The 24173-nt window shown below is 43.6% G+C and overlaps 1 protein-coding gene across 3 annotated transcripts in view; it reads right to left on the minus strand.

Moving 5' to 3' along the window:
- Positions 1-6298: 6298 nt before the first annotated feature.
- WARS2 (tryptophanyl tRNA synthetase 2, mitochondrial) overlaps positions 6299-24173 on the minus strand; it is a 46788-nt gene continuing 28913 nt past the window's right edge. For all 3 annotated transcript variants that reach the window (XM_039559846.1, XM_039559852.1, XM_010396076.4), the window contains exons 3-6: positions 20376-20456; positions 18556-18641; positions 15817-15935; positions 6299-14048 (exon numbers count right to left, since the gene is read on the minus strand). In XM_039559846.1, coding sequence (XP_039415780.1) covers positions 13600-14048; positions 15817-15935; positions 18556-18641; positions 20376-20456 — 735 coding nt within the window. In that variant the 3' untranslated portion in view covers positions 6299-13599. The remainder of the gene's footprint in view (positions 14049-15816; positions 15936-18555; positions 18642-20375; positions 20457-24173) is intronic.

Here is a 24173-nt window from a genome sequence, read left to right on the forward strand (position 1 = left end):
AGCGAAATGCTGAGGCCGTAAAGGGCAAGCCCGCAGAGGCGGAGGCTCTAATGGCTTCGACCCTGCGCTCCTGACCCCGTGCCTCCCCCACACTTGTCCCTTTTCTCTCTTAACTACTTCAGGACTGTACCTTTGAACTTGGAGCAGAGAAGAAACCCCCTTTGGCAGGGCAGTTTCCTGCGAAAGGGAAAAAGCCGACCGCGACTCTTGCGTGTCAGGAGATGCATCTGGAGCCCCGGGACCAGAAAACTTCGCCAAGTTTTAAAAGTTAATGGACAAGCGTAAGAAAGCAAAGAGGGAGAAGGAATCACCCAAGGAACCACGGAAGAGAAATCGCAGTTCTTTGTCATCTACTCGGGAAAGCAAGAGAAGCCCCGCGTCTCCCCTCCAGCAGCTAAAAGGGCCGAGCTGGGTCAGCAGGAGCGAAAAAGGCCGGGGCAGGGTCTCTGGGCCTTTAGCTGCCGGTCTGCAGGCGATGCTTCCCCTCGCAATGCCTGCTGCACCCGCGTGGAGCTGAGCGAGTCTCAGTTCGGCTTCGCGGCCGCGGCCTCGCCCGCCGCCTCCCCTGCCCGGGGGACCCCGGCGAAGGCCCCTCCGGCAGATGTGTCACCTCTGGGTCACACCTTCCCCCTCCGCCCTGACACTGGGCCAAACGTGCGGGTCGGCCTGTGCAGTGTAGGCTTTACTGACCCGTTTTTATTGGAGCTGCATCTTCTCCGGTTTTCGCATCGAGTTTTTACTCCCTCTTTTGATTTTTAAACTCACGGCTCTGGCGGACGCCGTCTAGCCGGTGTTATGTGCGGCTGCAAAGATTTGCAGGCTCCCCATCCCCTCTTTAGGTTTCACGACTGATCCCCGGCGAATTGGTTTGCAGGTCTGCAAGGCGCGGCTTAAAAGCGACTCTTCAAAGGCCGCCTTTTCGTTTTAACGTCGGCATTGGAAAACAAATTTAGCAAACACTTCCCTCTCCCCGAGAGACCGTCACGACACACAAGCCCCAAAACCTCGCTGGGGAGAAGACACCTCGGCGGCACCACATGAAGTGTGAAAACCTGGTGTGTCACCAGCTCTTGGGAGCTTTGCAGCACCGTCCCCTACGGTCTGCGGCCGTAAAGCCGTGCGGATCTGCAATAAGAGCTCGACCCCTCCAGTCTTCGCGCACTTCCTACAAATAATCATTGTAAAGAGCTACAGAACAAACTTTTCGGGGTCGGGATCTCCGCAGCTGCCGTTTCCCTCCTACACCGTTTCCCGGCTAAACGCCGAGAGGCTCGTACTTTCGGAGAGTACCTTTTCTTCAGCATATTGCCATATTCAGAAACATATGTGTCTAGAAACAGAACTAGGTTGGCGGCATTAACTCTTCTAGTCCTCTAACCCTGATCCCAGATTTCGAAATTGCTCATCTCCCGTTTGCAACGGCAGATACAAATCACAGAATAGGGGGAAAATGATTTCAGAAATCAGTTCATGTTTATTTCCAGAGGAAAAAAATCCCAAACAAACAAGCAAACAATGAAAAACAAACCGGTAACTTATTTCAAATATACCTAGGAGATCAATGTTATCTTTTTTCACATAATTAGGGTTGACACCTCGTTTACACGCTGGCGCAGATCAAGAGCTTTTTATGTGTCTGTGTTCGTTTATCTAAACACAAATGTATGTTCTTGAGAGAAACCCCCTAAATTTTGAATACTGTGATTGGGTTTTGATTTGGCGGTCCTAGGTGCTCAGGAGGGTGATGAGACTTTCCTTGTCTGATTACTCAAAGAAGAACGAATTCGGGGGAGAGGGTAGGTTGAGGGCAAACTCACCCCAAGCAAACTGAAAAGGACTGGATATATACTTGACAATCCGACCTGGGTTGCCTCTCCCAGAAAGGCCAACCCCAAAGGTAGACAGACGGACAGAGAGCTGGACAGACTGTCGGGCAGGGACACGAACAGATTTTGCAAGTTAGAAAAGGAGCTCGAGTTCAGCCTGGAAAGGGGTGGCACAGTTCCGAGAATGGAGTTCAGTCGGATTTATCTGTTTGGATGGAAATATACATCGCCTTTGCAGGCACTGCTTCGATCGAAGCAAAACTGCACCTACACTTCCCTGTCAAGTTCAGAGGAAGAAGGAGAACGCGGAGTAAACTGTTCTTTCTCAGCCGAAGATAAAGATCACACTCCAGACTAGACGGCCTGGCAGCTCAGACACAGCAGAAAGAGGGGTCGCAACCAGGGGCTCATACTCACCCCCTCTGCTTTGCCAGCGGGTCGTGTGGACACCAGAGACAACACTTCTGGATGCCTTCAAACAGAAAGCAGGCATGGACACGGCAGCCCAACGCTTCCACACACACAGAGGACGCTCTCCCCACACACACACACAGACCCAGCGACACACGCGGCGCGAGAGGCAGGCGAGCCCCTGGGTGCAGGCTACAAGCTGGGATAAGTTTCGAGGGCGGTGCGGGGAGCCCAGGCAGCCCCGCTGCTTTCCCGGGGCCGGGAAAGACGGGAAGTTTTCAGGGACGCGGCGGCGCCAATTTGTGTCGGCCGCGGGGTTCCCAAAAATGCGTCTCCAGGCGGAGAGTCCCCGGCTCCACCAGGGCTCCGAGGAGGCCGTACCTGGGGATGGCTGCGGGCAGGCTGCCAGACAATTTCCCCCTTCGCTTGCCCTCTGCCTTCACCCCTGCAGGGTACGCGCTGCACACCAGACCCACGCCCACAGCACTCCTGGCTCTGCACGCATCCTCCCGTATAAGAGGCTCTACACGTACCTTCCCTCTATCTTTTTTTTTTCTTTATATATATATATATATATATTTACCCCCACACTTGATCTTTACTATTATTCTTGATCCGTTTACCATGGCAATTGATATCTTCGTGTTCAGCCTGTTTTCAGCAACAGCAATAAAACCGTCCAGGGCATTTTTAGCTCTGTCGTAAGGATAGACTCACTTCTTCGGAATCGGCTTTAAAAGTGCATTTGCCTAGACTTAGTTTAATCTCTCCGCACAACCATATCTCCCAAACCATCCTATACCGTTTCAGTGTATTAGAATGTGCAAGGAGTCAAATATGCGTAAATACGCCTTTCCCGGCTCAAAGCTGCCCAGCTCGCAAGAATCAGGGGAAAAAAACCCTAAACCATATGTGTACAACGCCACAGTCTGTATTGCACTGTAAGATAAAGAGCTTTGCCGCATCGATTCAATGGAAGTCATTAAAAAGAAAGCCCGTGAAGATTATATCCGTATTTGGGAGGCAAATGCTTGTTTAGAGAATTTATTTCTAACACAACAACGCCAGGTGAGAGTTTGCGAGGCACTAGGAGAATCGGTGATGTATGAGCCTCAGCTGCCTGGAATAAAAGAGGCTGAAAAGATACTCGGCGGGGCTCATCCGTGGGACCTCGGGAGAAGATGGAAGCGGAGACTCCCCACTCGGGCTAAGCACCATGGGGGAAGGGAGAGAGACCGGCTGCTCCGAGACCCAGGGGTGATGCGCTACGCGCCCTCGGCACTGCCGCGGGCTCCAGCACACGGAGCCTCCAAAGAAAACTCGAGGGGATCGGCGGGACTCGCCAGCCTTTGCCGAGAGAAGAATGAAAATGAGCAGCGGGATTTATCTAAGGCAATCAACGCTGCACCCTTCACGGAACGGTGCCGGACTCCCAAGGCTTCGTTTCTCGAATCGTACCAACTCACTCACTAATTGTTTCTGTTTTCTTTCCCCTCCTAACTTGGTTTTCGTTATATGGGAATTGCTGCAATTTCCCCCGCGGAGATGCTTGAAAAGAGCGAGCACTGCAGCTCGCCACTGTTGCTTCCCCCGCTTCCCCCACGCACGTTGTCTCCGGGGCATTTCCACGTGAACCTGGAGTTTCGCCTCTAGCTAATCCCAAAGTGCTCAAACTGTGGGCAATAATACATGACGGGCTGCTCGGGAATGCACAGATTTATTCCCTGCCTCAGCAAAATACGCTCGCTTTGCCCGTAACTGGATGAAGGCAATCGCTTGCCTTGCTTTAAGCCCTCCCCAAAAGCTCCTGGATGGGAACAGAGGCGTGTAATTCTGCCCACCCACGGGCTTGGGGCCCAAGGAGGACAGCAGAGGCGAGGGGCTCCGGACTCGCCCCTCTCGTCCATCACCTCTCCTGCCACGCCGGGTTTGGAGACTTGCGGAGGCGAGGGGATGCAGGGCCAACGCGAGGTTTAACATCGCATTGCAAGTCTGAGAGAGGCTCAAGGTTGGGATACATGGCCAGGACCAGACATGGCTTTCCAAACCCCACGCCTCTGCTGTTATTTCGGAGGCATCCGTAGCTAGCCCCAGCAAAGGCAGCGGGGCATGAATAAAGCAAAGAAAGAGGAAAAGGTTGTGTATCGGAGCTCGTACTGCAACACAAGACGGGGGGCAGACGTCTTTATCTGCCGGTGCGTTCATTCTGTTCTCTCTCCAGTTTAGCAGCATCAGGTGTATTTTGCCCTGTCGCTCCTATTGCCGACTCTCGAAAACAAAATAATTGAAGTTTTCTCGGCGTTGTTAGCACGCTTCTCCCTCTTTCCCCACGTTACGGAGGTGAAGGCTCGGGCCAACCTTCGGCTCGTCTCGTATTCTCCGCGTTAAGGGAAGCCGGGAGAGCTCAGTAAATAACCCCCGATGAACAGATCTGATCGCCCCTGCACAGTCCCCTCACGTAAGCTTTTAAACCACTCGGACACTGAAATCACCCCCAGCCTATGGCTCGCTGAGGGAAAGAGCTGGGGAATAATCGTCGGGAGAGGGACGGACCGAGTCAGCCTCCTTTTCCCTGGAGCAGGGGCTGCCCTTGTTTTTGCCTTGAAATCTGCTTGAGGAAAAGACTCCTCCGGGATGCGGAGACATCAGGATAGCTTTCAGTGATGGGACTGTGTTCTGTGCAGTAAGCAAGCATCGTTCCAGAGGGAGCGAGAGAAAGGCTAAGGGGTTCAGAAAGGCCCTCGACGGGCGTCCTGCTTGTTTTTAACCTTTGGGACGACGCGGTGAGTGCCCAGAGGCTTACGGGGGGACACAGCCCAGCCCCTGCGCGGAGCCGCGCAGGGCCGCAGCACAGAGCTCATGGGATGCTCCCTCCCTCACCCCGCTACACGGGCTGAGCAGAGCTCGGAGCTTTGAAAGTCTCCTTGAACCCGCTCCCTCGTCCCGGTCAGGGCAGCGGGACACCGGCAGAAGCAGCTCCCGGCCCCGTGCCACGAGGAAGCAGGGCGGCGGGCTGGGCTGGGGAGCGCGGGGAGCCGGGCCGGGCCGGGCCCCGGGAGCAGCGGGGCGCGATGCGCGGGCGGCCCGCCCGCAGCGCCCCCGGCCCGCCGCTGCCCCCTGGCGCCCGCCGCCGCGCACTGCGCCCCCAGGGCCCCCGCGGCTCCCCCCGCGCTGGGGAAGCTCCTTCCCACCCACGGAGCCCCAGCAAGGCTCCCCCACCGCTGCTCCACTCCTGCCACACCTTCCCCGACACTTTCCCAGTTCTCTCCGCTGGCCGCTTGTTTCGAGGTGGGGAGCGGGGAGAGGCCCGCAACAACAGCAGGCAGGGGTGTCCCATCCTCGAGATATCCACCAGCAGTGCAAGGCCCAAGAACAGAGAGACCAGCTTCCCAAAAAAACCTCAAAGGCCAACCCAAACTGTTTACTATTCAGGAAATTTAGTAATTTTTTCCCCCTTCCCTGTAGTAGAATTACCTTCCTTTTGATATTAGATACTTGGAGAGACCCTTGTGTTCACACTGCAAGGAGGAGACAAAGATCGAGAAACTGCAGTAGAGCCTGTGGTTCAAGTTTCTTTTGGGTCATTTTCAAGCATTTTGCAGCACAACAAAGAGTATTAAGTTAGAAATCAACAGCCTACAGGTTTCTGCGAAGCACACAACTTGGATGCTTTTACTAAATGCATTTATTACTCTGTACTGAACTATCTGCCCTCCAGCACTTCTCACTACGTTTACTTACACCATAAGCATCACCAAAAGAGCACTTCAGGAAGAAATACTGTAACTCAGTGCCAAGTGAGAGCATCTTCAACTAGAAGGCTCAAAATGCTTCACAAATACTAGTTTGGCCTCCCAATATCTGTGTAATGAAGTCTCCTATGCCTCATTTATAGTGAGAAAACTGAGGCAAAGCATCCTACTCAAAGTTAAGCATCCTGCTCAAGTGCAACAAAGAAATAAACTCAACTCAGATCAGATGAAAAACAATATACCAAAATGGCCTTGACGATGCACATTTTGCTGTCTTCTACGAAGCCATAGCAAAACATTCAATAAAGCTGATAAGGAATATTCAATGTTCTCTATTTATTTAATTCTCATCTGCAAGAACATTATACTTGGGTTTTTTTCTAACTTAAGAGAGGTAAAACATCCTCCCCAAAACCCTGCAGCATCCATCTTCTCAGGCCACCCAGAGATCTCCCTCGACAAATCACTCAAGATTTATTGAAATATCCTCATAAGCCACAAAGCTAATGAACATTCACACTTCAGCTAATCCATCTCCTCAAAGGCAAACAGAAAGTAGAGCGAAGCCCTTTGAGTCAGAACCTGGTTGGCTTAAAGAAGAAAAAAAGTGGAGTTTCTACTCCTGCCAGTGTGTAATGCTGGTAACCGAAGTGGATTAAAAGAGCAGCAATGCTCATCACTTCAATTTTGTTGTTACACTATACAGATATTTTGGAACTCTGAAGCCTATTTTAACAATAACTCTGTAGGAATTAGGCCCATTAGATATAAGTCCCCCACAAAAGCACATTTCATCCTCAGAGGAGCCAGAACAACCCACATACAAATCAGGAACACATCTGAATTTACAGAATCACAGAATGGGTCAGGTTGGAAGGGACCACAGTGGGCCAGCTCCTCCAACCTCCCTGCTCAAGCAGGGTCATCCCAGAGCACATGGCACAGGACTGTGTCCACATGGTTCTGGAGTACCTCCAGAGAGAGAGACTCCACAACCTCTCCGGGCAGCCTGTTCTAGTGCATCTGCACAGTAAAGAAGTTCTTCCTCATGTTCTGGTGGAATTTCCAGTGTTCCAGTTTCTGCCCATTGCCTCTTGTCCTAGCACTCGGCCCCACCGAGAAGTCTGGCTCCATCCTCTTGGCACCCTTCCTTCAGATACTTATAGACATTGATGAGGTTCCCTCTCAGACATCTCTTCTCAAGGCTGAACAGGCCCAGCTCTCTCAGCCTTTCCTCATAAGAGATTCGAGATCTTCAGAATCCCAGCACATCCTTGGGCTGTTTTGGCAATGGTTATTAAACACCAAAATCATACTTTCCCAACAGGTCACACCAACACTACACAACCTGCAGCACTCATGCAGTGTACACAGTAAATTCATCCACTTCACAGTTTCCTTCTAGGGGGGTTCATGTTGGTGGACGTAAGGCAGGAGTCTCACAGTTTGGATCAGTTGTCTCAATGGTGGCAGCAGCAATCCTCTCCTGAGCAGCAAGGCCCTTCTTCGCCGTGTGCCAACGTGCATGCATAACAAAGGCATCAGCTCTGGGACAGAAATGGGTTTAGTTGTTCACATCCAGTGGTTTTCCCCCCATAATATCCACACAATTTCAACTTTGGGGGCGTGCAAACAGTGATGTCACTAAGAGGAAGTTCATGAGGGCTGCCTAAAAATAATGGATGACACACTGCCACTTGCAGTTTACATTTGGCCTACAAGCCTAAGGAGAAAATTGCTCTTTTTCCCATTCTTGCTGTGGGAACATCTGCCAGACAGGCCATGAAGGAGTAAGTGTGGGCAGAGCAAGCCCCAACCCACTCACAGATCTTTCGTGGCTTAAATACTCAAGAGGCACTTATTGAAATCTTTGTTATTCATTCAGCAAACACCATGAAGAGACTCTTGAAATATATTTGAAAAACTGTTTCCAGTCACAATAAAAAGTCAGTCTTGCAACATTCAACATACAGATTTTACTTTACTCAGGGATGTGGCTTAGGGGAGGAAGCATGAAGGTAAACAGGGTGAATGAAGCCAGAAACCACCTACACCAGAAAGTCTGGATGATGCCAGAGAGCAGCCTTGTTTTGATAAATTTCATCTGTATTCAGCTTAACAATTTCTTTCTATAAATCCTGGGGCATCAGGAAAGAACTTTTCACCAAAGATAGTAGAGAACATATAGCCAGTGTTTCAAATAGAAGTTCCATTAATTTTATCAGCACGTGACCATCATTTCACATTGATGGATGACAATAAAGTCACACCAAACTGAAATTGGAGCAATTGCAGAGTCATAGATACAATAACATGTGGGACAAGTGACACTGTCCATGCAGCACCTTGCCTGTGCTTTGCACAACCTGAAGTCCACACCTGAACTGTGAGCATCTGGTTTCAGAATGGTTTAGGACGCAAGAGAGATCTGGTACTACCTTGCTCTGCCATGAGCTATTACTTCCCACCTGTGAGGGTTAATCCAGTAACCCCCCAAATTAGACTCATACTGTCTCTACATTATTGTACTGAGGAAGCAGACGGCTTACCTTATGCCACCATCACACTCAGCTGTGTGACTGACTGCTCATGTCAGCCATATGAATGAGGCTAAGACCATGCTATCATAGCTTTATAAGCCAAGCTTTACAAGCATGCTGTTACTCCCAAACATTTAATAACTTTTAAGGATTTTGGTTCTGGAACTCTTGCCTTGACATTTTGTCTTGCAGATACAGCAAATGTAGCACATCTGGAACTGATCAAACCTTTTGGTGTGGCACAGATTTGCTCTGTTTCCGTCTCACAGCCATGTTGGAGTGCTGAGAGCACGACAGCACAACAGACACTAAGCCCAGTGCTTAATTTTATGTCCTCAGGCAGCACGAGACCATTCCTGTAGTGGATAATCTCATCTTCAGTCATGGTGTTCTGTGACAGCAGTTTACAACAGTGGCAAAAAATCTTCCCAGGTGTTAAACTGTTTACTGTACCTGTGCAGGAGGTTGGCATTTTGTTTTATATAAAATAATTGTGACACCAAGGCTGCAGCCTATGAGTGAAATAATCAGTGAATCTTCCATTTCCATAATAAAATGGGACTGTTGCAGGTAAAATGACTTCTTATTGACACAGAATAAATACTTACCTGTCAAACCTTCCACAATATGACCATTAGCACAACCAACAGAACAACAGAAAAGACAGTGAGAATCAGTGCAGAATCTTCTGTGAGAAAAAAGAGATTTTTCCATTTCTTCGGCTGTCATCTGGACAGGACTATGTGATAAAAAGCTTGGTTGGGAATTCAATACTTAAAAAGTCTTCTTTCACAGGCTACTGAGCTAAAAAAACCCAAACCAAACCACAAAAGCTTTAAGCAGATAAATTAACGTCATATATGATTACCATTTTGCTGCAGCATTTTCCCCAAAACTGGCTGATGCGAACAATAAAGTCCCACTATGTAAGGGACTTCTGAAAAGATGAGAGATGTCTGGATCCTTCTAAGGCTTTTGACTACACAATACATTGACATTCTTCTTTCAGCTACTGTCAAATTTACCCAGAAAGAATGAACAGATCAAATAATTTCAAGGAAATTAGACAGTCCAATACAGCAGAAAGAGGAGTTCTGTTTTCCTGTCAAGAAGAGATAATGTATTTCCTGAACAAAAACCCTTTTCCACTAGACTTCCTATGCCAGCTTGCTAGACTGTATCTCTGTGCAGCAGTCCATCAGTCATAAACAAATGAGTAGGCACCATCCAGGAGCTTAAATGCACAGATCAAAATGGTGAAAGATCCATCTGTTGTACTGAACATAAATCTAACCAAGCTGGACCGCTGAAAGAACACACTTTCATCAGCAGTATTTACTGCTATATTGCTGTCAGGATCATGGCCCTAACCAAGGATAAGAAAACATTTGCTTTGATAACCTATGGTTCCCAAAACATTTAGATGCAGGTCAGTCCCCAAGGATCCCATTTCACTGTCCTTCCTTAGACTTTCAGCTCACTTTTAGGAATTCCCTAACCTTTAATGGATGCAGCCATAATCCTGCAAAGGAACTTTGCTTGAATTGGTTGTAGATAAACACACACTGAATCAGAACTATGCAAAAAGCCTTCTGGGGAATCTGAGAAGCCAGGTCATGGTGTTTGAAAACTAAGTATACTTCAACCACATCTTTAAGTTACTATCAAATTCCAGTATAATGAACAATATCCATGCACTCCAGATATTTGAGGCAGGGATGTATGCTGGAGTAGTCCTAGAGTTAATTTATGGGGCCAACCATCATTTGGAATCTTTGCTGAAGAAAACATTGTTCCTGAATCTAAAATTCTCAGTAAACTCCGCACTCTAAACTGAAAAGCACAGAGCTGACACTCACTATGTGATATCATGATTTCCTAGGAATAACTAGCCGCAAAAATAAATGTCTCAAGTGTTTTCGTTAGATCTTTGCAAGTTATTCACTGTGGAGTTGATGTTTTATCTCTAAAGGTGAGTCTTACCAGGAGATGCCATGCCCAATACATATGCAGTGGTTGGGATCTGCAGGACATCAGCTGCAGTAACATAGGAACGGCAAAAGAGGAGATTTTGAGTCCATGGCACAAATTACCAACACACTCTAAATAAAGGATCGTTGTTTCTGCTTCCTTTTCTTCAGTGAGCAACACTGCAAGGGGTAAGGATACCCCTCCACCTTTTGACTCTTTTTACTTCAGCCAGGAAGGATGTACTTGGACCTTTTTCCCACCCTGTCCTGGAAGAACACCTTACAACTACTTCCACAACACCACAGGGCATGTCTGTACCACACTGCAGTGGGATCAGGAGTGTGCTCCTGCAGAAACGCCCCACCAGCTGCACTTCAGCTGACATCACAGAGAAGTCTTAGAGAATATGATTTGGATAAAAAACCCTATGAAAACACATTTCAGGAGTGCACCTACTTCGTTGCAAACAAAATTAAATCCCCAGCACTAGTGTGAAACAAATAATCATGAAATATAAAGCATCAGGTCTTCTCAGCAATTGCTCTCTAAACAGCTGTTCTAACTCATCTGCACTACTTACTAAACGTTGCCACAAAACCCTATATAGAATGGGTGCTTATAAAAACATTCTCAGGAGGAAACAGGGACATAGAAGAAGGGAGAGTAGCTTGGAATCAACTCACTGCTTCAAGCTCAGTTAAACCACCTCAATACCAAGATGGTTACCTTTGCAGAAAAAACTGTGACTGATAGGAGAAAGGGAAGGGAAAACTCCCAATGTATTATTGAATTAAAAAAAGGCAAATTAGTGAATTTGATTGAAACACAGCTAAATATGTAATGTCATAAACATCCACCCCAAAGAAAAAGGCTCTTTTGAAGTTTTTTCTTCCTGCTTTCCCTACACAATTTTCTGAAAAAAACCTAACAGTTTTGGAAAGATGGCTCAGAACAGTTTAAGTAACAAACCAAAATTACCTGTTGGCATCAACCCCTCCCATGAATGCTCCTATTTTCCTTCCATTGCAAAGAAGGTGTGTTGAATGGCAATTTTATATATTAGGTGATTTGAGTATTAGAAGTGTAAAGAGACCTTGAAACTATGATTTGTCTCTTGAATATATACTTCTATCTTTGCTAGTGAAAAAGAGGTAGGGTAGAAACTAGACACACTAGTATTAAAGATTTTCAGAGTCTTCATGAGCACAGTGTTTGCTTCTCTTAAGGAACATACTGTGACTGTGGGACCTTTGCAGAAATCAACCTATATTAAAAAGTGCCACAACAAACAGTTTATGCCAAGTCAGTAAGCAGCAGTAATTGTGTGCCTTTATTTTTTGTCTTAGTGTCCTAATGCAGCTGTTAAACACTGACAAAAGTTTTTTAAAACTACGTAAATATGCACAGTTATAACGTGTCCTTTCCTTATCCACTACAGCTTATTTAAAACCAGGGACAATTCTTGAATATACTTATTATTTCCAGAGGACATTACCTGAGGCTTGACAATACTGACTTTGGTTCCAATCAGTCTGTCTTCATCCACTCTGCTTCTTTAGTCTTGACTAATTTTAGAAAATCTGTCATCGTCAAGTTCTTGCATGGCAGTTCTCTTCTTCAGATTCATAACAAATAAATACAGGTCACATCACAGATCTGGAGATGCTCAGTTCTCAGCTTTATGTTTTGGAAAATTAAATATTTCTTTCTGAATCAACATACTATAATTAACTAAATACTGCTTTTTAGAAAAACCCCAAAACAACCAACCAACCAATGGTACTATGTAGAAACACGCCCCCTCCACCCCCACCATGTTTTACTAACTCAGTCATATAAGACTGCAATCCCACATGACAAATGCCACAGGCATAGAGTGATTATGAGCTGCCAGAGTACAGGATTAACTCAATTTACATTACACTACAGCAGTTTCAAACACAGCACCATGAAGTGTAACAATACAGTTAAATATGCTGGCACAAGACCAGTAGGGCTTTCATTACCTTTTAACATGTGCTACTACCCCTCTTTAGAACATGGTGTCTCCTTTTGGCAATTCCCCTTTGCTGCACACTCCCCAACAAACACCACAACCCATGGGTCCCAGTCTGTGGATCTTGTGAGGCCCAAGATCAGGGCAGGCTAACACTGTTCTCCCACCACGACACTTTCTCAAGGCTCAGTAGTGAAGAGTCCATAAAGATCTATTTAACTATATTCTGGCTCTGACCTCGGCACAATTTTCTAAAGAAAGAATTTTGTAAACTTTACTCTGTAGAGTTCTTTGATTCTCAACCCAAGACTTCTTTGATTTAGCATTATGTTTTCCCCCTACACCTTTTTTAAAGCAATCCTAGACCTGATGCTGAACTGAAAATCCTGCTAAACAGAACAGCAGATGAAATCTGAGCAGTTGGAGCACATGTCATTTCTCACTGAAATACCTTAGACCTGACCAGCAGGATGGCACAAATGGCAGAAGTGAAATTCACTTCACACAAACTACATAGATACAAAAAGAAAATTCACACTGAATTTGAAGACACTATAGGGAGAAGCAGTACGTTCTCTCTTCATCACCCTGAGCATTTATTCTTAAGTCTCTGCTTTTATTCTGGTTATCCAAGAACATGTTCAATCACCATATCAAAGCTGAATAACCCCCAACAGGGTGAACTGTCCATCTGTACAAGATTGCATACACAGCCAAATATGCTCTTGAGAGGATTACATATCTTTCTGCTAGATTCTGATCACCTCGCCTACACTTCAGCTTCTTGTAGTGGTCAATGGAAAAATCCAAAAACCCACACAGGCAACCTTATATTCTGGTTTTGCACAATTTCTTTGTGAATTGTGATTGCTTCTGTTCTCCCTCTTTGACTAACCAGACAAGCTTAATGCTGGTCCCACTGGAAGTATCTGGCTTCATGGACATTTTTTAGTGCAATCACCTCCAATGTTCTCCTTGGATCTTCCAGGAAAAAAAAGCTTTTGTTTCAAACCAAAAATATTAATAATTAATAAATGATTTTGTTACAAATAAAAAAACCTCTATCCCATGATACAAAAGTCCTTGTGACTACTCAGCAGCTTCTATTGAAATCCCACCAGTCTCCTTATTTCTTGATAGATAGGAGCAGCCAGTTCTTTGGCTTTCTCTGCTCCATCCTCTAAAACCTTTATCAGATGGGACTTGTCTTCCTGGAGTTTCTTGATTTCATTCCTGATAGGTGCAAATTTTTGGATAACTGACTCTGCTACCACCATTTTGTAGTGAGCAGTGTCAAGACCAGTGGCTTGGTGCAGCACTTCTTTGATGCTAAGCCCCGTTACTGCAGCGTGAATGGACACCAGATTGGAGACACCGGGGCGAGCGGTGGGGTCATAGGTCACCTCCGAGGTAAAGTCAGTCACAGCTTTGCGAAATTTCAGCACTATTTCATCAGGGCTGTCTGCTATGTTAACAGTAGCTAACTTCTGTGGGTCTGACTTGGACATCTTCACTGCTGGATCTCTGAGGGATTTTATTTTCTTTGTCGTACCTTAAAAAAAAAAAAAGTTATGAACACAGACAATGGTTTCTTATGACAATTGCTAAGAAAAATGTGCAGCCATATGATGAAGTTGTTTATCCTTGCTCAAAAATGAATTGTGAGCACAATCATGTGTGCTCTTGTTTAGTTCTTGCACTCTTCCTGTCCTTCTAAGAAGCCACCTTTCTCCTCTTATAAACTGAATGAAACCTGTTCCATCTCTCCCATCCTCGTGAAGAAGGAACTTCTGCTGGGTCAACTCCTAATATTTTATGTACCTTACATGCTGATTTCCCCCCCCAAATTTCTCCTCCCTTCTATTATTGCACATTACTGAAAGGTTCTGAGTAGTGGAGAAACAGGTTAAATCCGCTGAAGAAAAAAACCCCTGTAACAGTTAATTTCCTTATTTCAGGAAACTCTACCACTCAAAATCTCTTGGTAAATCTCAGTAAAGACAGTTATTAAAATTCTCTAACTCAACACTGACCAGCTCTGTTAGAGGTAAAGCACTGTTTTTAGACACCTAATACAGCCAATTAAATTACCTGCATACTGCTCATAGAGGGCTTATGTACTCAGTGAAAAGATAAAGGTTCTCCAGCATACAATTCAGATTGCCCCAGAAACTGCTTTGTTCTGAAATCACCTTTTGGAAGAGTCTGTCTCTCTTCTGTAAAATTGAAAGAGCCCAGGTAAATCTGAATAGGTCCCTACCTTCTCCCATCCATGTAGGAGATTTTGTTGGTTTGCATATACTTGTGAGCTTAGGAAGGAATGCTTCTTGGGAGCAAAGTGAATTTTTTCTTTTTTTCAAATTGAGCTTTTTATTTAATGGTAAACAGTCTCACCTGCATCATAAACAACACTCAGCTCCTCTTTATAGTGCTTAGTACTCAATTAGGAACTGCAGAGTTTGCAATACCTAATATTCTCAAAACTCCACTCGAGGTCTAACACCATTTTTTGTCACTGAGGCTTGAAAATTGAGAAAGGTTTATTACCGCCTGTCTTTTCTAAGGTGAGAGCTCCTTGCCCTTTTGGGGGCGAAGGTCTCTGCTGTGCATTCCTCTACATTACTTACAACAAAGATGCAATGCTTCATCCTTGCCCAATTCTTCACGTTTCTTAACAAACATGCCATTTGCGCCATCTGACTCCTCCTCACCCCCGGCCTATGACCTTAGAGCTCAAAAATGGCTGCCAAGATTTTCCTTATAAGTCTTCCTGAGTCTAAGATCAAAACCACAAAGTTTTGATCTCTGTGACAGACACATATTGAAATATTCAAGTATATATTCAACACCCTTAAAATTTGGAGCACTGTACATACATACACACTGTATACCAACAGGCTGTTCAGCATGCTTAATGTAAACATCTACCACTCAGAATCTGAAGGATTCTGCCTGCTGGAGGTCTCTTGCTTTACTGCTTACATGTCTCCTGAACGAGCAGCATGGAACAGAGACCCTGCTTTTAAAAAGTCCAATACTTGAAGAGTAAGGCTGACTGGCAACAGCAGAGTGCATCTGGCCCCCTGCACTAGAATACCAGACATCACGTGCATTCCTCTACCAGGGATTTCTAAAGCCTTATCTATCTTGGGAGTTCAATTTCACAGCCAAAGTCTCTTGTTGTCAGTTTTTAATTTTCCACTCCCTTAGCATCAGTTTGCCCCCTTTTCTTGGTCCCTGAAACTATTTCCACAATATTTAAATCCATCTTCAACCTCGAAGTGCAGTCAAAGAAAAAAAAATGACCAAGACCAGCTCACTTAAAATGGCTTTGGGCACAGGAAAGAATTCTCCATATTTCTTGTTGAACTGTTGTGCTATATCTTGGGCTAGTTCCAGGTGCAGGACTTGATCTTCTCCAACAGGAACACGTGTTGACCTTTTAATAAAAGACAGATACAGGAAACTCAGCAAAGCTCTCTGGTTCTGCTGAAATGTTACTCAAGACTGTCACAGCTTCTGCCATGACAGAGGGCCAGATGGAGCCAAATACTCAGTCCCAGCTAGATATAGGTGCTGTGGGAACAAGATCCCAAACTGACCATATTCAAGGATGAGTCTGCTTTTTGTGCTGAGCTGAAGCACATACCCAAGGGCAAAAACAGCCCTTTCTGAAGACATATATGGCAAAGATACCTGTAAGAGCAACTCATTAAACTCAACTCAAAGAAAGGTTTCTGTAGCATCTCCTGCTGTCTCTTTAGAGATCAAAGAGCACACGTTATAGTGTGCAAACAAAGTAAGAAAGATCTGCAGGGCATAAAGTGCAAGCACCTTGTCATGTCGAGTCTCAGGAAAACATAACTGTTGTTGAGGAGTCAGTACTGAGGATGTATCAAGGGAAGGAAAGAAGAGAGTGTTTCTTCCTCATCACAGTTGTATAAATCATGTGGTCCAGTGCCTCTATTGTCACAAGTGTTATTAGAGGATTAGAACTGCTAGATTCAAGGGATAATTTGATCTTCTGTACTGAACTCAATGGCTTGAATACACTTCTGGAGGGAAACACAATCTGCATCAGAGGACATGAGGAGGTGAAGAATCCATTACTTCCCCTGGTGATTCTTTCCCACAGTTAATCATACTTGCTAAAAATGTATGATTCTTTTAGATGAGGCAGACTTGAAATCTTGCCAGCTTTTGATTACTCTCCCATCCCCCAGAAGATTTTTTTTTTCTACGGCTTATGGGGTATTCAGCTCTGAATACTGGACATGTTCCAAAGTAAGGAAGTCCGCTATGCATCTTTTAAGTTCCCAGAAAATTTCAGATCAACACGGTACTCTTTCCTTCCAATTCTGAATTACTGGGCTGACATCCAGGCATCAATTTGTCCACCTTTATTCCCAATCAGACAGCAAGGCAACCTAAAAACAGTTACAGTAGGCAATAGGAAATCACAGTGCCCTATAACTGAGAGAAAATCAGTTACCATAATCAATATACTCTACGCAGGTCAAAAGAAATGTTTCCATATGCCAAAAATGGTTCCATATTCATAAAGTTTGCCACTAAACAGAAAACATATTATCTCTATAAAACCTCTGCATGATACTTTGCCTTTTTCCTTGCTGGCTTTTTTTTTTTTTTATATATTTCTGTTCTGGTGCTATTTTTACTCCTTTCTGTCATGTATTTACCTTCTGTCCATTTTCCTGTCTCTTTGATCCTTGGTTCATCTGAGTTATTACTGTTTCTCCCTCTCCTTCAGCTCTAAATTCTTCTTCATGACTGCTGTTCCCTTCCTGTGTTTCCATTTCTCCCTAATTCTTGTTCCTTATATTATTTTGTTTGCATTAAAACATTTCTTATTAAAGATATTAAGACAAATTTCTTCAAAGAGGTATTGTTTCTCTTTCACTTCCTTGTTTTGTGCTCTGTGTGGACAGCCTGCTGTTAATACAGATAGTAGCCAACAAACCACTGGCTTTACTAAGGAAAGATGAAACACCTGATTGTATTAGAGATGGAAGAGACAGACATGGTTGAGCTCAATCAAAACAACGTGATTTCTGATAAGTTGGCTAAATTTCACCCTTAGATATTTGACACTCAAATCACTCAAATATTTGACAATCAAATGGGACTCACTTCAAATAAAATCATTATAATACTCAAATTAATTCTGACTTCTGCTTGCTTCCCATTATTTTTAGTTAAAATTCAGGTAAATTAGAAATACTATCTCCTGGTCTTCTGTTTTCACTACTATGATCACTTAACATGAAATTTCTCTAGATAACATTTTTCTGAATTCATAAATGGGCAATCTTGGTTACTCTGTCCTGTATTACTTCTCTGTCCCAATCAATACACACAACTTCCTTCAGAGCAATGCCACAAAGTATGTATGCTCTGAACATAAAACAATTCCTACATGGTGCACTGTCTCTAACATTTACTTACTGAGACAGTTTAAATCATATTATGAAATACAACCAGTCATGACAATGCACTACAAATTCTACCAGCTAGGCTACAGACTTAGGCATGCTGAGTCACCAGTCCCTTATTAGGGGCTATTTCCATTGTAGCACACAGTACAACACAGAGGAAACTGAACCAGCCCAGGTACTACAAGATGCAGTCAATAAATTACTTTCTTTCATCAGTATGAACTGGCCTATGCAGAATCCCCCACTAATATTGGTATACTACATAGAGACAGTTTAAGTATCTCTAGAGTGCACTAGACAAAATGAAGCAAAACTACTTAAAAAAAAGAAGTGTGGGTGAACATGTAATATGTTAAACCTCAGTCTGTTTTAATTCCCTAAGAATTATTTTCATGTGACCAGCTGTTGCTCTTTACAGCCCTGTCAGTTGCTTTTTAACCAGGCTAGATTTCAACCAGCCACTTGAGAGTCTGTCCATTTCCAATCTTCTGATCTAATCACACGCAGCTCCCCTGCTTAATAAGTTAGCATGTTGACCTGACAAACATTCATTCCAGTGTAGCTGAACAGACATTGCCCATGGGCTCACATTCTGCCTCTTACTTGTACAGCAAAATATCTGCTGCTTGAAGCACAGGGTAAGTCAACAAACCAACAGTTCCTTCGCGATTCTGGCTGGCACGCTTCATCTGTTTGAAAAAGAAAAACAGAGAAGAATCATACTTTTGACTAATGGTATCAAAGTCTGTGATTTTAATTAATTAGAATTCTGACCAGTTGAGTAATTTATTATGCAGCTCTACAGAAGACAGTGTCATGTAAAATCCACTCCTTAACATTCTGGTTTATGTCCTGTATTTATGAATTTCCCTACACTGTTCTGATATTCTACTGAGAAGGGAACATAGGGTTTCTTTTGCTTTCTGTTTGCAACCCTATTAATGGAAATTACTTCAAATGCAAAACCATCAGGCTGAGTTATTACACTTATACATTACACACAAACCTACTTTTTAAACAGCATCTTCAGCAATACATTTTTGAAATGCTTTGTAATGGAGGTATAAAAAGGTATCAATACCTATGTTTCACAGAAAAGAGATCAAGACACAGTGATCACACACAGTCACCAGGACAGCCAGTGACAGCTGGGAGAACCCAGAACTACAGAGGCAGAGTTCAGTGTTGTCTCAATTAGTTCACACTGCTCTGCACAATCCACCCAAAGCATTCAAGTCCTCTACTGCTCCATGATATGGATCATCTAGATCAAGACAGGCTACACACACTAATTCTGCTCTAGCAATGGCATATCTATGTTTCACTTTTAGCAATAGTTAAATATACTAAGCCCCTTGAAATCTTAATTATTTCATTAAGACTGTTCAAATATATTTAGATTTGTCTCACTCTCTCCTACAGATCCTGTATTCTGTCTACATCTCTAGGTGCCTAGGGTTCAGGGAACCTAATTTGCAAAGCTCAGCACCTGTAACACCTATCTGTAGGTCTGGAAAGTCAATCTAGCCAAAGTAGGATTTAAGAGCTTAACTTTAGAACCTCAGGTTTGAAAAGGTTTGCTTTAATCTATGCCATGCATTAACATTGGTTGCTGTATTTAAGTTTTACTGGTTTTATTTAATTAAGAAGGAAAACAGGAAAAAAGAAAACATCTGGAGGTATTTAAGACAGCTCTGAACTCTGCAAGCCAAACTGCTCTTAAGCTGTTGGTTTTGGTTTTTTTTTTCAGATACTTCTCTCTCCTGTCTTTTTCTTTTTCCGCTTACTAAATGTCAAAATAAAATACAAGGAAATTAAATGCAAGAACTCTGTTGATGCAGTCATGCTGATGCAGCACCAAGATTAAGAAGATGAACATTTGAAACTTGTAAAGGCAAACATTTAAGATACACTATCACTCAGCACATTTTTAATATTTGTAATTTCTATACTCCTCTTCAAACATATGCCTCTTTTGAACACTCTTCCATAAAATCTACAGAGCAGCCACTCTTTATAGTGGAAAAAGAAAAGCTGTTTATGGAACTCCTTAATCAGCAAGGCTCATGGTTTTCACTGCAATATCTTGCATTACATTTGCATTATTAAATAAACATTGAAATAACACTGAACATTCTAGCAAAATCAGTTTAACAACACTAAACAAACCTCATATTTAGTACAGTTTCAGCAAGTCTCTGCCAAAACCACAATTCTGTAGCTTCCAGCAGGAAAACGTTCAGAGAGGAACAAACCTGGAGAGACACGTTTTCCCCCTTCCACCACAGGAGTACAGAACTACTTAAACCTAAAGCAAGGATAACCAAGGTACAGTTGGTACTTCAGAGATGACAAGTACTGCCAGGACAACATTTCTACTGAATTCCCATAGATTTCTTTTCAATTTACCAAACTGTCCATACCTTCCACTGGGGCAAACGTAGCAGACGTGGCACATTAGTTAAGCACCCGAGAATCCAGGCAAGTTCTGCATGCTCAGGAACCTGAAAGTATGAAGTTAGAATCTATTTAAATCTTCTTCTTTTATATGCATATATTCTCAAAGTCAATAAGAATAAATAGTATCAAAGACCAGAAAACCATTTATTTCTGTATATTACTTTTTCAGTAAGGTCAAGTGACAAGCTAATGGAAAGTTTTGGACCTTGCCAGGATTGAATGCTCTACATTAAAGTAGTAGAGCAAGGTTCTTGATCCTATCCACTCATATTCTAAACAAGAAAGAAAATGCTTTAGCAATAGCAGAGTTGAACAGACATATAAACTAACCAACTGCTTGCCACTGTGTCACAGCCTCTCCACACTTTCAGATAATACTTAAATAGTTAAAAAATCTCTTTGCTTTTCTCATTTCCAGTGGCAGTAAGTTACCCAAGCTTTATTTCTTCTCCGTCAGAGTCCCAAATGCAGATTTCCCTTAATTGTCCTCACCAGCCTCACTTGAGCCTTACAGGCATTCCCTCTGCACATGGCTCCAGGAACCCCATTTAAGCTCAGGCCAGACTGCCCCAGTCCTTGCCTGAGCCACACTGCACTGCAGCACGGCTGGCAGCAAACTACCCACAGGTCCTTCACAGAAGCTCAAACTAACTGCCAGGGAAAATGAAGAGCTGGGCTGCTCCACAAGGTTGTGGCTGCAAAGAGACACAACCCAGGCAGGAACAGTTGTCTCCCTGACCAGGACAATGCACTGATAGGGTAAGGGTGATGGCAGTGACAGTCTGGTGACCAGCAGACACACAAAGGTCACAGAATTAGTCACACCTGAGGACAATCCAGGGAGCCAGTGAGAAACTCGGGGCAGCAGGGATAGGGTTGAGCACAGGACATAGTGATGTAGTTCAGGTGAAGACACAGGAGCTTGAGCTGAAGTGGAGTTCTGGGGAACTGCACAGAAAGTACATGGGTGGAGGGTCTAGGTGAAGGGCTTGTCAGGGCTTTGGTTGCACCTGACCTGTCTGCAAAACAGGAATAATAGCTGAAGTCAACTGCAGCACAGCCTGAATTGTGGCTTAATTTGGCCCTCATTCTGCAATCCTATCAAAACCAATACTGACCTGCAATTGAAAGAGGATCAGGCCTCTGCATACATATCCTTTGCTACAAGGGTGGTTTAAAAAGATAAAAAAAAAATCCCACTTCAGCTCATAGAACAAACATTTTATTTAATATTCTGGGGAAACTGTGGTGACAGTGAAATTTTAATAGTTTCAGAAAGATGTCAGACAGAGTGATTGCTGCCCTCCTGCTAAGAGAAAGACTTTCCAGAGGCAGAGACAAGAAATGTGTTGTGTCAACAACCAATGTTGGATAAGCCCATGTTTACCTTCTTGAAATACACTCTTCAGCTTCTGCATTTCAAATATTCATTTTAGGATTAGTAAAAGAGGCAAGCATTGCTGATGCATATGCTCTACTTTAATTTCTTTCTTGTCACTCTGGGTTTTTTTAGTTAGCTATATAGGTGATAATCATCAAAAGAAAAAGGTGATCTATGTTCTGCTCCTTTGCTTACATACTTGATTCACTCTTTGCAATACTGGCAGGTTTGAATGTTTAAGAGCATGCTGTTTCAAAGATGTTCAAAGCTTCATGCCTGCAAAATCATATAACAACCCAGATGGAAAGCAGTAAAAAATGTTTGTTAACAAGTAAGAATTAGTAGGATTATTAATTGCAATTCCTTTGTTGTCACATTTTAAATATAGTAATTTCCTAGCTAGTAGTCATTGGACTACTTTGGTCACCCATGTAGAAGACCTCCAGACTACAGCTCAGTGGTTAGATACATGAAATATTTCAGGTTGATTCTTTCCCTTCTTTCTGCCTTTCCCACAGATTCAGGGTTTTTATTAATTCCCTCATGCTTATTTGACCTGCAATCTTCTGTGCACAAGACAAAGTGCAACAAAATACCCGGAGTAAAATGAACTTCACAGAAAATACTAAGCTCCGAACTCCTATTTCATTTAGAAGGAATCACCATCTGGCTCAAAGTGGTTTCTCATTTCTTTCTTCTAGTCACGGACGGAGAGGAGATGGTGCTCTGTTGCACTTGTGTTGACAAGAACCCTCTTTAAAAGCTATGCAGTCATTGATTCAGCTCTCTCAGATGTTGCTTTCGCAGCCAAGACTGCACGTGTATTTCACTGGATCAGTGGATTCACATGACATCAGTTACCAAAACACCAATGATCTAAACAGCATTTGTTGGGTTGAATACACAGTTCTGGGTCCTACCACGTTATACTCACTTCCAATCTTCAAACACACAGTCCCTTCCGAAGTAAGATTAAAGTGCTGAATATGCTGAAGAAAAAACCTGATAAGATGGTGAGAAACTATGTAAAAGTGTACCAAAGGATAGAGATTTCAGCTGGAATACAATTCAGTACTGAAGGCTAATGTGTTAACGTTCATCATCCAAACTGCAGTAACCGACTGTATCTTGGGGTGTCAATCAGGAGGTTCTAGGCTTAAACCACAAACCATTTGTCAGACTAAATCACGGTTTAAGCTACTGTGTTTTACTTGGCAAGAGGCGCAGGTAATGGCTGCCTTTGGTTGGTCATGGTGCATCTGCTCAAATGTTACTCGTTTAGCTACAGTGTTCCATCACATCGATTGCATGAATTTGATACAAAGAAACTGGAAGACGTGATGATACATATGACACCAGTAGAATAAAGGCTCAGTCTACTCTTCCCTTCACTGAGCAATATCCATGGATCACAATCAGGAAAAGCCATACTCCCAGACAAACTCCATCAGCTTCTTGCTGCAGGTCCATTTAAAACTGCAAGCAAATGTCTTCATTAAATAACCAAAACACAACAATGTAAGAAATAAAACTATACGGGATCACAAGAAAGGCAATGCATGCCTCATGTTTTTGGGAGCAGCAACTGGGGCAAACACATGAGCCTACTGCTTCCTACAGTATCTTCCCCTCATAGTCCTCCAGCATCCATAATTTTCAGACTAGGAAATATCAGAAGGTATTATCCCTGGCCCAGTCCTGCTAACATACCCAGGTTCCCCAGGAATGTGTCTAATCCCTTTCTGAACCACCTGATACCTCCCACTTCACAACCACAGGCAGTAGCAAGCTCCAGAGGCTTAAACCTGATGCTTAAAGAAATACCTTAATTTAGTCACTAATGTATCCATGTTTGTTTACTACTTTTGAATACCACCTGTTTCTTATATTGCACAATTTGGTGAGCAATTCCACATTTGGATTATTTAGTGGTTTTCTGATTCTGTAAACTTCGATTGCATATATACCTCAGCCTTCTCCTCTTCAAACTGAAGCAACCCTGACTTCTGAATTTTTCCTTCTTAAGGCAGCTACTCTATCCCCTGCTGCATGAATTCCTCTTCTTTGTATCATATCTAATTCATTAGTTCCTTCTGGAGATGTAGACACTAAAACTTTACCCAATATTCAAAAAATGGGCACACTAAGGTTTTGTATGGCGACAAAACATAATCTCTGTCTTATTCACAATACCCTTCCTGGTGATGATGACATATTACTGGCTTTTTTGAAAATTGCTTGTGCTGAGCCAATGATTTCAGAGAGCTGCCAATGATGACTCCAGGACTTTTATCCTGTGTTGTGACTCAGCTCAATACTGTGTGAAGGTTTAGATTGCTTTTACCTAGATGTTTTGAAGTATTTAAAGCTCTTCTACCCC

This window comes from Corvus cornix, chromosome 1 (genome assembly GCF_000738735.6).
Source record: "Corvus cornix cornix isolate S_Up_H32 chromosome 1, ASM73873v5, whole genome shotgun sequence".
Taxonomy (NCBI): domain Eukaryota; kingdom Metazoa; phylum Chordata; class Aves; order Passeriformes; family Corvidae; genus Corvus; species Corvus cornix.